The 12,955-nt window shown below is 38.7% G+C and overlaps 1 protein-coding gene across 13 annotated transcripts in view; it reads left to right on the forward strand.

Annotated features, from left to right (window-relative positions):
• TUT7 (terminal uridylyl transferase 7) overlaps positions 1-12,955 on the forward strand; it is a 67,367-nt gene that overhangs the window by 47,044 nt on the left and 7,368 nt on the right. For 5 of the 13 annotated variants that reach the window (XM_027094221.1, XM_027094220.1, XM_027094224.1 and 2 more), the window contains exons 23-28: positions 3,131-3,178; positions 3,265-3,356; positions 4,690-4,805; positions 5,939-6,264; positions 8,435-8,511; positions 8,873-8,936. In XM_027094221.1, the coding sequence (XP_026950022.1) occupies positions 3,131-3,178; positions 3,265-3,356; positions 4,690-4,805; positions 5,939-6,264; positions 8,435-8,511; positions 8,873-8,936 (723 nt within the window). Of the gene's footprint in view, positions 1-3,130; positions 3,179-3,264; positions 3,357-4,689; positions 4,806-5,938; positions 6,265-6,365; positions 7,582-8,434; positions 8,512-8,872; positions 8,937-12,955 lie in introns of those variants that run through there. The other 8 variants (XM_027094227.1, XM_027094226.1, XM_027094232.1 and 5 more) reach the window with 5 other exon arrangements.

A 12,955-nucleotide genomic window follows, 5' to 3' on the forward strand; every position in this document is an offset into this window, starting at 1 on the left:
TGCTAAGATCCGTGGGCCATTGTGTTTGTATTGATATTTGATTGTTTATTTCCACTTTGGGAGATTTTTGTTTCTATCTTTGTAGATTTTTTATTAACTATATATATATTTATATATTCACCAAATTATTTTCAGTGGTTGCTCAGTACTGGTTTTTTTTTATTGTTGTGTACTTGTTTTACAATATTATATTAGCTTCCTGTGTATAAAATAGTGATTCGATATTTTTATAGATTATTCTCCATTTAAAGTTATTATAAAATATTGGCTATATTCCCTGTGCTGTACAGTATATTCTTGTTGCTTATCTATTTGATATGTAGTAGTTTGTGTCTCTTAATCCCATACCCCTATCTCGCCCCTCCCCATTTCCCTTTCCCTACTGGTAACCACTAGTTTGTTCTCTATATCTGTGAGTCTGTTTCTGTTTCATTACATTCATTTGTTTGTTTTATTTTTTAGATTCCACATATGATAAATGTGGAATTCCACACATTCCACAAATGATAAATTTGTGGGATTTTTAATTTTAAAGACAAAATGGAGTTTAAATGTTTAAAAATGAATTGAGAAATGGCTTAAATATTTTGTTGATTTGGGTCTTTTTAAATTTATTTTTAATATAATCATATCACCTAAATAATGTATTACTTTAGGTTATGCTTTTATCATTACTTCTGCTTATTGACAGTATTAAAATACTGTGAACATTTGTAAAATTAAATTCAGATGACAATGAGTTATAGATACAGTTTTAACTTTTTGGTATCTGATATGTCAAAAACATAGAACTTTGTCTTAAACCTTTCCGCTATTAGAGTGGGTTCTTATGGTCTGCCAATTATTAATATTTTTTTCTTAATTTTTTGAAGCCTCATTATCTTTTGCTTTTAACTTTACATTATTTACAAATGAGCCATTAGTAATAGGCTATATTAGAAGGAAGACTTTTAACTAGTTATTCTAGAACTGAGAAATTTCAGTGGTGGTAGTTTGTAGTGTCTGTATGATAGCTAATATCGTAGTATCTCTGCTACACCAAGCAAACAACCAAAAATACTTCCACATAGCACACACATAAAAATCACCAGAAGAAAGCATGACCAAATCTACTAGAAAGGTAACCTTCTCATAGCAGTTATTAGTACAGGGTTATACTGAGTAAAGGGTCCTATACGCCAGTAAACTCTTAGTGGGTCTAAATCCCAAATGGTATACCCCAGTTATTATACATTAGAAGCACAACAGACAACCAGAAGGAATGCCTCTTTTTACTTCGTTACTCTTTTTTTTTCTTTTTTTTTTGCGGTACGCGGGCCTCTCACTGTTGTGGCCTCTCCCGTTGCGGAGAACAGGCTCCGGACGCGCAGGCTCAGCGGCCATGGCTCACGGGCCCAGCCACTCCGTGGCATGTGGGATCCTTCCTGACCGGGGCACAAACCCGTGTCCCCTGCATCGGCAGGCGGACTCTCAACCACTGTGCCACCAGGGAAGCCCCCTTTACTCCTTTTGTATGTACCATATACATCCTCCATTTTCTTAATGAGATGATCCCCAAAAAAGGTTTTGGGTTTATTTTTTCCTTCGCTTTCTTGAATATGTTTCTGGACATTTATTGGAAATAATTAAATATCTATACATAATGTTTAAATTGTGAATTATTCTGTATATTTTTATTTTAAATCCAATATAAAATAGTATTTTGACTTAGAAATAGTGCTTTACCTGAATTTATTTCATGAACCAGTTTATTCAGATCTCACATACATCTTTGACATCAGCATTTTTTTCATCATTTCTACCACTTTTTGGATCATCTAACAAATAATATTTCAGATACATCATGTTTATATACCTATCTAAGATATTTGAGATGCAGACATTTCAGATCATGTGGGAGGGACTTCCCTGGTGGCGCAGTGGTTAAGAATCCACCTGCCAATGCAGGGGACACGGTTTTGAGCCCTGGTCAGGGAAGATCCCACATGCCGCGGAGCAACTAAGCCCATGCGCCACAGCTACTGAAGCGCATACACCTAGAGCCCATGCTCCGCAACAAAGAGAAGCCTCCGCAAAGAGAAGTCCGTGCACTGAAACGAAGAGTAGCCTCCGCTCGCCACAACTAGAGAAAGTCTGCGCACAGCAACAAAGACCCAACACAGCCAATAAATAAATAAATAAATGAATAAATAAAATTCTAACACAAGCCATTTGATTAAAAAAAAAGATCATACAGGAGTCTTTTTTTTGGCTGCATTGGGTCTTCGTTGCGCATGCAGGCTTTAATTGTGGCGAGCGGGGGCTACTCTTCGTTGAGGTGTACGGGCTTTTCATTGCAGTGGCTTCTCTTATTGCGGAGCATAGGCTATAGGCACGTGGGCTTCAGTAGTTGTGGCTCTCGGGCTGTAGAGCACAGGCTTAGTAGTTGTGGTGCACGGGCTTAGTTGCTCCTCAGCATGTGGGATCTTCCCGGACCAGGGATTGAACCCGTGTCCCCTGCATTGGCAGGCAGATTCCTAACCACTGCACCACCAGGGAAGTCCCAGGAGTCTTTATATAAAGCTTTTACTGGAAATGGAGATCCAGATAGCCATTGGTATGCTACTGGGACAGGTGTGTGTGTCTGTGTGTGTTTTCATTTATCTTATGTTTTATGAGCTTCATGATAAATTATTTTCTAAAATGATGTTTTAAAGGCTGTTAATTAGCAGGAGCATTCAGTACTAAAATGTTTTAAATATATTTGTGACTTCTATATGCCTCTAAAACTAGCATGATTAGGTAATATCAGACTAATACGTCTTCTCCAAACAGTATTTTGTTGTTCAAAATGAAGCACCTTCTCATAATATGAAGGACTCTTTAAGGATTCAAATATAAAGCAATACCCTCTTTTCTGATGGATACTTTTGTGGGAAAACTTGCCTTATATTTAGGAATATATATATATATATATTACTTAGTTGTATTATAGACTTAAAACTCATTAAAAAGGCAGTCATTTAATACTTTTATTAATGATAAAGTATGTAACACTTTCTTCTTGTTATATAGACCTCACTTAATGTATGAATACTGGTATTTCCTATTTGATTATCTTTTTATGTTTTCATTAATTTTCTTTACTTAGATCCATTTGATTTGAATCATAATCTTGGAGCTGGATTATCAAGGAAAAGTAAGTTATTACTTCATTTATAAATATTAATGCCATCTCTTTTACTTTTAATCCCTCCAATTGAGCCTTTACTCTTTTCTCCTTAGTGACAAATTTTATAATGAAAGCATTTATAAATGGGAGAAGAGTATTTGGTATTCCAGTCAAAGGATTTCCAAAGGACTACCCCTCAAAAATGGTAAGTTTTGGAAATACAAAAAAACAGTTCTAAAAGCCATTTAAGCTAATTTGTATACATTACTTCAATAGTAATCTAAATACTCTGGAAGTTTGGTGAGTCTAGCCAAGATAAAAACCTTTTAATAAACATCCCTGTTTTGAAGCCATTTATCAGGAGAACAGGAAGAGATAGCCGGAAGTGGAGTTTGGGTGGGAAAATTAATAATTTTGTTGCTGCTGCTTTTCGTCGGTAACACACATTGGTGGCACTGCTGTTCCACCAAGCATTCAGCTCCATACCAGCCTCTGCAAACCCAGTTTGCACATATCTAAGGACATCCCCCACCCCCTCATATGACGTCTAGATTTTTCCAGTCTGCTTGCAAAGAGTAATAAATCCCTTAATGGGACAAGAGAGAGTCAGTGCTGCCTGTGCTAAAGATCTGTCTGTTCTCATATAACCTAATAATCAGGTTTTTATGGAACCACACTCATTAAAAACAAAACAAAACTGCATTATAAAAATTCATTTCAGTGAGAGAAAACGGGAAGGGGTTAGGAACTAGAGAGTTTTATGTTAAAAACAAAGGGTTTTTTTTCCTGCATTAATTTTCTTAATAAAGACTTTTTAAGTGAACCTTAAGTTATTGGGTGTATAAGCATGTTCAGCATTTGATTACATCTCTACATCTATTTTTTGCTAGATACTGCTGTGGTGGTCTTCTACACCAGTGCTTTTGAAACTTGTTCAAACAAATCACCTGGGGATTTTGTTAAAATGTAGGTTCTGATTCAGGAGGTCTGGAGTGGGGCCCAAGACTGTATGTCCTACAAGCTCCCAGGTGATGCCACTTCTGCTGGTACCCACCTTAATTTTGGTGGCAAAGAGGCTAGAGTCCAGACCATTGTCTTTCCTTTCCTCTGATATTTTCCTTCAGAAGCCACAACAAAGCAACAGCACATAGCTTCTTTCTTTTTAGGTTTTGGCCTTTTCATTTTATGAGAAAATGAAGTCTTTGTACCTGGCCTCAGCTTCTCCCAAGTCCTAGGAAGCTGACTCACAGGGATGTGTAATGCTTTTGTTCAGAAGTGTGGAAGGGAACAAGCTACCTTTATGGTTAAACAGTGTCCTGCATGACGAATAGTAATAAACAAAAATGAATTTAGGTAAGCCTATCCTGAATTAGACCTCTTAATGGTTTTGATTTTGGAATTAAGCAATATAATAATAACTATTAAAATTAATATATCGATGTTGGTATGTCAGTGGGATTCCTGATTGATATTGGTTAGTTTTTGTGTTTGGATCTCATATTAATAGTTCAGATTTTTATGTATTTATATTCTGCTAGGAGTACTTTTTTGATCCAGATGTGCTAACTGAAGGCGAGCTGGCCCCAAATGATAGATGTTGCCGAATTTGTGGGAAAATTGGACACTTCATGAAGGACTGTCCTATGAGGAGAAGGTAAGCAGATATTCAAAAGGGGTGGTTTTGTTTTTGTTTTCTTGCTGTACCAGTTTTTAAATGAGGTTCTCTTGTAACAAAATAAACTTGTATTAAATCCAGCAGTTCTCAGATAAATTTGAGCTTTTTTTTACCATGAAAATGAAGTGATTTAAAACATGGCTTTAAGTGCAGATGACGAGGATTAACTAGGGCGTGCAGGAGACAGTCTTCCAGGCCCCGTCACCTTTCCTGATTTGGGGCACAGCCCTAGTCATCACTGGATCATCTGGTTATCACACTCTCCAGCAGGGATATAAGAACAAAAGAGGAGACTGAAATTCTTCCCTTTTACAGCAGTGAGGAGTTCAGAATCATTTCAGTCAATGAAAAGTAAAATGGGTTTTTTTTTTTTTTAGGATCTCAATTACACTTCTGTGTACAATAACTGGGGTGTACTTAATAATTGCTATGGTGACCTACTCAGTTTGGGCCCCATGCTTTCTTACGATAATGATTGCAGGAGGGCAGAGCGGGTTAGGTTAGGTTAGGTTAGGTTGCTTGGGACACATTCTTATTTTGGGGTGGTGGTGGTATTTTTAACTGGACGATAATATTCTCATTTAAAAACTTGCCACTTAGAATAAGTCACCATCTGGAATTCAAGGCTCTTATTTAGTACTTTATTTTTATTCAGATAATAGTCACTGATCATGTAGGTCAAGGAAGAAATAATTTTGACAGTTTAAGAACATAAATCTCCTTATAACCATTGTTTCCTTGTGAACCTAAAGTTTCATGTCTCAAGTTTCCAGTGCTGGTAAAGAATGCTCATGGGCCAGAAAGGTTTAAGAAATCACTCCAAGGATAATTTGAGTTTCATTGCATCAGTATCAGAGTAGGTATTATATTAAGGAGTTCCACTAGTTGCAAAAACTGGTTTTATAGCACTGGAGTACTTGTGAAAATGAAAAAAACTACACCCTTAAGCCCTGAGGTTGCTTCTTAATAGAGAAGATGAACTTAAATTGTTAAATTCTTGTTTTTCCCTCTGATGCCGCCTATATCTGGTTGTCTCCTAAACCTGAAGTGGTCTTAGGAATTTATTTAGGTTTTTGTTCAGATTTTTCCTACTAATATTATATCTTCTACAGAGTGAGGCGACGGCGAGATCAGGAAGATACACTGAACCAAAGATACCCCGAGAACAAAGAGAAAAGAAGCAAAGAAGACAAAGAAATTCAAAACAAGTACACAGAGAGGGAGGTATCAACAAAAGAAGATAAGCCCATGCAGTGCACACTTCAGAAAGCCAAGCCAGTGAGAGCAGCTGTTGACCTGGGGAGAGAGAAAATTCTCAGGCCACCAGTGGAAAAATGGAAGAGACAAGACGACAAAGACTTAAGAGAAAAACGTTGTTTTATTTGTGGAAGAGAAGGGCATATTAAAAAGGAATGCCCACAGTTTAAAGGCTCTTCAGGTATGCACACCCATCACACCTTGATGTTTGCACTCACATCTCAAGGGAAATCTCTTTTTTAGAGTTCTTAACTATTTTATTTATATTTATTTCTTTAACAGATCTATTTACTGGAAAAGATTTTGTTTTTAAGAAGGTGAACCCACCTCTCCTGCCTTTACTTCTGATCCTCTCTATGTCTTGAACACTTATTGCTGGTTTTTTGAGAGGCTTATCAGAGTCATTTGGTTGACTTTTCTGATAAGATTATCAGTGAATAGAAGACCTGGTAATCCCCAGTACCTAAAAAATGTAACCTAAGTGACCAGAAAACAAGCTACCACTTGAGCTTTGCTACTCAGTGTGTGCACTTTTGAAATGGAAGCGCTGCAGGGCCATGGGGGAGTGATCTCAGGACACCATACAGTTCATGCAGGAGCCGCTTGTATTGTTGTTTAAATACATGTGCGCACAGGCCTAGAAAGGGGACTAGAAGTAGAAGGGTTACACAGTTAATGGTGCCTCTACCTGCAGCGGATTGTCTTTGCATTTCATCATTTTAATAATTTTCTGCAGTGAGCATGATTATTCTTATGATGAGGAAAAATATATTGATACTATCAGTCCATAGTTGAAAATCATCCACAGATCTTGCCCCTTTGAGTTGTCAGATCTTAATCCACTTTTTCTATTAAATGGGTGAAGTGTCCGTTATGGGCATCTTTTTAACAGACTGTTAAGAGTAAGCGTTCTTTGTGTGTGGGGGGATAAATTATGGTTTACAAAGCAGTTTATATGCTCTCACTTTCTTTTCTCAGAACAAACCTGTGAAAGTGGATGAAATTTGATTAGCATGGAAATGAAACCCTGAGAAATAATGTTTTTGATTAAAGTGGTAACCTCGTTCTTGTCCTCGATTGTAAATGATGTTTATGTGCAGCATAAAAAAATGTCAGCACTGACAATTTCCTTAAAATACTCACTCTAGTCCTTGTTGTTCCTGGAACACTAATACCTCTCTTCCATTCTATGATATCATATCAGCAATATAGTATCTCTTTTTCTTAAGGTAGAAACTTTTTAGATCAGCTATCCTTATTTTTTTTAAATGAGCTTTATATGAAAAGAAGTATATTTTTAAATTGTTTTCATTATTGATTTTAAAATAGGACTTAAATGTTTATGAAAGTTACAGCTTCAGCTTGTCCTACTTCTAAGGAATTCAGATTCAAACTTTTTTGCCCTAACAAGGGATGTATACCAGAATAAAATGATCTTCTTTTATAATTATAAGAGGTAAAATGTTTAAAAGAAATTAAAAGCAATAGCTAACATTCATTGAGCACTTATGATGGGTAATTTCATCTCATTTTCACCACAGCCCCATTAAATGTGGTATTATTGATATCTCCAGTTTACAGATGAGGAAACTATAAACGGTATAGATAAGATGTAATATAGTCTCACCAAAATTCCTTTTGTAGGCTACCCTTCAGAAAACTCAGGTGTTGTGTTTACTCAGAGCAGGAGCATTGCGTTCCTCTTCGGTACAAGAGTGGTGAAGGAATGCCCCTGTCCTCCCGCAGCTTGGATGATCTCTTCTTTCTAGCTAGTAGCAAGTTTCAAGTTGCCTGCTAGTGAATCTCTCAAAATAGTTAGAGCAGGGAATTCCCTGGCCGTCCAGTGGTTAGGACTCGGGGCACTTTCACTGCTGTGGGCCAGTCTGTGGTCGGGGAACTAAGATCTGACCAAAATTTAAAAAAAAAAAAGTAGTTAGAGTGGTGATTCTGGCTGCCTAGGGGGCAGTAGCAAATCAAAGAGAGATGGGATATCCTGGGGCAGGGATGGTGTATTATCAAAGCTACGGAAAGCACTAGAATCTTGGTTTCTTCAGACTGCAGTGTTTTCACATTAAATCAAGTAGTCATAATATAAAAGTAAAATAAAAAGGGGAGGAGTGGGGCTAGAGTATGGTGAATTTCCTCCAAGAGCAATTAAAAATAATCAGCTTCTTTCTGTCTAAAAATTATGTTGCTCCCTCTCATTTCTTCCAATATGTTATTATTTTGTCCACACAGTATACTGAGTAGAGTTTCTGTCACGTCAACAGAAAATCATTCTGTGAAAGTTTGAAACAGGGCTACTACTTTGGATTTAAAGTAGGAACAAAAAGTGCTGATTTCTTTCTCAGGTCTGTCTAAATCTGATTGTGTATTTGGATCCCCTTCTTCACCTAGCCCTTTGAGACCAACTGGCACATTTGTTCAGGTAAACCTAGCTCAGGCCTGAGCAGGAAACCCTCCCATCCTCTGTCTCTCCTGCAAACACGTACTGAGTGCTAGCAGCTCTGTGCCAGGTGCTCGGAGGTGCTGGGCTGCCCCAGGCCCTGTCTCCATCCTCGTGGCTCCTCTGCTCTGCCCGAGGCACAGGTTGTGATGAGCTTGCTGTGCACCAGCTCACCGGGTGTGCTTTAAGGGGTCCTGCAGATGTGTCTTGCTTGTTGATTAACTTGCAAAGTTCTGCCACCCACATGCCTAATTTCAGCTCTCCTTGGATTTAGTTACAGTTTTCAGGCTGTTTCGGATGCTGTTCCTTTCGACTTTGTAAACCAGTCTATTTCGTTTTTTAGGCAGTGCTTTTACATGAAGACCAAAAGAAACAAAAAACATCTATATTTTTGAGTCCCCAGTCAGGTATGTGGGTTTGAAAAAAAAAAAATGTGTGTTATTTTATTTACTGCATAGTGTACCACATGCCTTTTGAGGCACTTCCTTTGAATAAGTGGTTTTAACAGGGATTGGACATCAGAATCACTTGGGGAACTTTTAAAAATACAGCTACCCTGACCCCACCTTCATTTCTTTTTTTTTTCCTTTTTGCGGTACGTGGGCCTCTCACTGTTGTGGCCTCTCCCGTTGCTGAGTACAGGCTCCAGACGCGCAGGCTCAGCAGCCATGGCTCACGGGCCCAGCCGCTCCGCGGCATGTGGGATCCTCCCGGACCGGGGCACGAACCCGTGTCCCCTGCATCGGCAGGCGGACTCTCAACCACTGCGCCACCAGGGAAGCCCAACCTTCATTTCTTAAATCAGATGCTTCAGGGGCTAGGCTTAGGCCTGTGTATTTTTTAAATGTTCTAGGTGATTCTTATACCATCCTTGAGTAGGAACCATAGTCTAGTTATTTGTTCCTCTTCTATACTTTTTGTTTCTGCTTTGAAATTGCCACTGTCTTGTCAGCAGTGTATTCTCATGGAGATTATTTACCATGCACCAAAGTAAGGAAAGAAAGTAATCATTGACCTGAACACTCTCTCTCTCAGCTGCGTCATTTATTCATTCCTTCAACAAATATTTATTAAGCCACACCTCCCACCCACCCGCCCCCTCTAAGTTCAGGGTGTGGGCCTAAACACTGAAGATACAGCAGTGAATCAGCAAAGCCCCTTCTCTCATTTACTCTGCATTCTTGTCAGAAGAGAGACAAATATTTCACGTGGGACAGATGCTAAGAAATATAAAGCAGGAAAAGGGAAAGAGAATGTTGGGAGGGAGGAGGCCTCTCTGATAGAGTAACATTTAAGCAGAGAATCAAGTGAAAGAAAGAGGCAAGCCAAGAGGAAATTGGAGTTAGACTCTTACAACAGAGCTGAGAACAGTTTTGTCCTGAGTGGGTGACACTAAGTGGGATGAGGGTGAGGAGGATTGGTTGGAGGGGAAGTCAAGGGTATACAAGTGTGGGTCATGCAGCTCCTTCAGCAATGGTAGGGATGGGATTTTTATCTCTACATGAGATGGGCAACTGTTGGAAGGTTTTGAGCAAAGGAGTGGTATTATCTGAATTGTTTTAAAAGGTTCATTATGAGGAGGCAAGGGTGAAAATTCAAACCAACAGGGAGGCTCCTGCTACAGTTTAGGGGAGAGTGGAGGACGGCTTAGATGTAGGTAGAAGGGGTGGAGGAAGTGAGGACTGCTAATGTTCTGGAGACTTTAAAGGTAGCGCCAACATGATCTGTTGATGGGTTAGATGATAAAGCATGACAGAAGATCATGAGATTTTGAGAATCAGAGCAGACATTGTGATTTTTGCTCTGAGCAGCTAGAAGAATGGAGTTTGAATTTCCTGTGCCGGGGAACCGTCAGGGAGAACAGATTATGGGGAGAAATAGAGTTCGGTTTTAGACGTGTAAGTTTTAAGAGACCTGCTAGATATTGGGTAGAGATGTTGAGTAGCCAAGTAGATATAGGAGCCTGGCATTTAGAGCAAAATCCAGGCTGCAGATACAAATTTGAGCATGCTCAATGTATAATAGATGGTAGTTATGTCCTGGGTCTGGCTGCGATCACTTAGAAAAGAGAAAAAGCATGTAGAGGCTCAGGCAAAATAAACCAAGGAGACACAGGAAAAATGGTTCATGGGGAAGGAGAAGCAGCAAGTTGGGTCCCGGAGTCCAAATGGAGAAAGTGCCTCAAAGAGGGAGAATTGACTTCATGCAAATTGCTGCTCATAGGTCTGTGCACCAAAGACTGAGAATTCAGCATTTTATTTGGCAACACAGAAGTCACTCACTGTGACTTTGAAAAGAGCCATTTCTTTGGAGTGGAGGGCAGAAAAACCTGATTGTAGAGAGTTGTGGTGAGAAGTGCTAGAAGAACTGTAGGCTGCTTAACTTCAGCTGTGGGTTAGTGCCAGGTGGGGTTAGTGCCCCATCCCCACCCAGGCCCCAGGCCTAAGGAAAGATGCTAAAAGGGAGGGGGAAATGGGAGGCTGTGAAGGCCTTCTCTTTCTCTTTCTTTCTCTCTAATCTTCAATAAAGTAGAGTTAAAGGAGGAACATTCTATAAGCAAATAGAGCATGTGTACTCTTTTTAACTTGATTGTATAGTTGATGAGAAAAGTTAAGTTTTTGAAATTTTAAAGCTTCATTGATATAACCTGACATTTTTATATATAATGTAAAACAAGCCACATATTTTATGCTCAGCTTTTACATATTGTGTCTTATTGCTAATGTGCAAAGAATGTTTGCTTTTAGATTGGAGAGGTGCCTGTGTTAGTTTACAGAGAGTGAAGAGGCTAATCTGTATCTACCATCAGGTGTAGATACCATCAGGTATGCTACCATCAGGTGCATCAGCGCTATTTCTGAGAGATAGCGCTCTCAGAGCCTCAGCAGCCTCCAGAGTCCCACCGTAGAGAGAACTCTTCCCAGCTTTCACCAAACCAGGCTGAAATAAGCCAGGGCACAGTGATCTCACCCTGGGAAAGCTGAGAGCTCCAGGCAAAGAGTATTTGGTTGTTTCTACTTTGAATGTTAACAAGAGAAAAATTAATTGAATTATTAAATTATTTAAGTACTTCCGTTTCTGTCAGTACCACGATGATTTATCTCTAGTATATAAAATGATCTACATAGAAGTAGGCATTTATTTTTATGATATGCTAATTTTACAGTTGGGTTTTTTTTTTTAATGATTGGAAAAAACATTTGAAATGGCATCAAATCTCTTTACAATCAAAATTTAAAAGGCCTGAGTATTGAGGTTGGTGTGCACAGTGAGGTAGAACAACTCAAAGAGAAACAGAAATCTTCAGAGAATTGCCACCCTTACCCAATAGGGGAATATGGTGTCCATGAAAGGTAAAGACATAGGAGACTCTGTAAGAACAGGCGAGAGCACCTCTTTCCTGGGAAGGTCTTGTAATTGCTGTCAGTGGAATGCATGGACTTAAAAATAAGAAAAGTTCTACGGGAAAACACTCAAAATGAAATTGTGTGAAAAGAGAATGGGGCCTATCGTGAGAGGATTTGATTGACAATGGCAGCAGCCATGAAAGATGGATGAGATTGACAGGCTGCCTCTGAAAGCTACTTCAACAGATGAAAGTGTTTGGGAAACAGACTCCACTGCAGTTTGTGGGATTGTTTCCCGTAGATCCTCTGAGAGTTTGAGGATCACAAGGTTACCAGATGTAAGCAAGGCAAAAGAGCGTTGTTTTTACAAGCTTCAGCCTTGAACAGGCATTTCCAGAACATTTTACATAAGAAAATACTGATCCTTGCTTAGTTGAGATATTTGTTTTGCCAAGGATAAGGTGTTTCTGAATATCGGCTTTGCCATCAGATCGCATGGTGTGATTTCTAGCTTTGTGATCTTATCCTCCACTTCCTTCAGTTTCCTCATCTGTTACAAGGGGATAATAGCACTACTATCACTTGCCTGGTATGGCTGTTGAGAAACCCTCATAAAAGCACTTAGAACAGTAGCTGCATGCAGCGAGGGCGGAGGTTGACAGGGGGTGCTGATGGGGTTGATATTCCCGCAGGGCATCTGTCGGCATTGCTTCTGCTAAAGGCTTTACACATCTTGAGAGTAAAACTTTATAATTGTATAATTTTTTAAGTGGGGGAGAAATACAGATATTAGACATATGCCTAGAAATGGCATTACCAATTGACAGTAAGTTAGGATTTCAATAAATTTTCTTCTGAGTAAAAGACTTACATATTTATAAATCTTTTGAATAACTGTAAAACTTTATTTTTTTCCTGTAGTAAGTTTATTACAATAAATAGGTTTACTTTATACCAGAAAAGAAAACATAGGTGGTTAAAATTTATCCTTTCCAATAAATTAAACTTCAAGTTTAATTTATTGACAACTGTTAATACTGTCAAATTTACCCATGGTAAATTTATACAAGTTATCTATG

Source organism: Aethalodelphis obliquidens, unplaced genomic scaffold, assembly GCF_003676395.1.
Source record: "Aethalodelphis obliquidens isolate GAN/ISIS:26980383/991018 unplaced genomic scaffold, ASM367639v1 scaffold88, whole genome shotgun sequence".
NCBI lineage: Eukaryota > Metazoa > Chordata > Mammalia > Artiodactyla > Delphinidae > Aethalodelphis > Aethalodelphis obliquidens.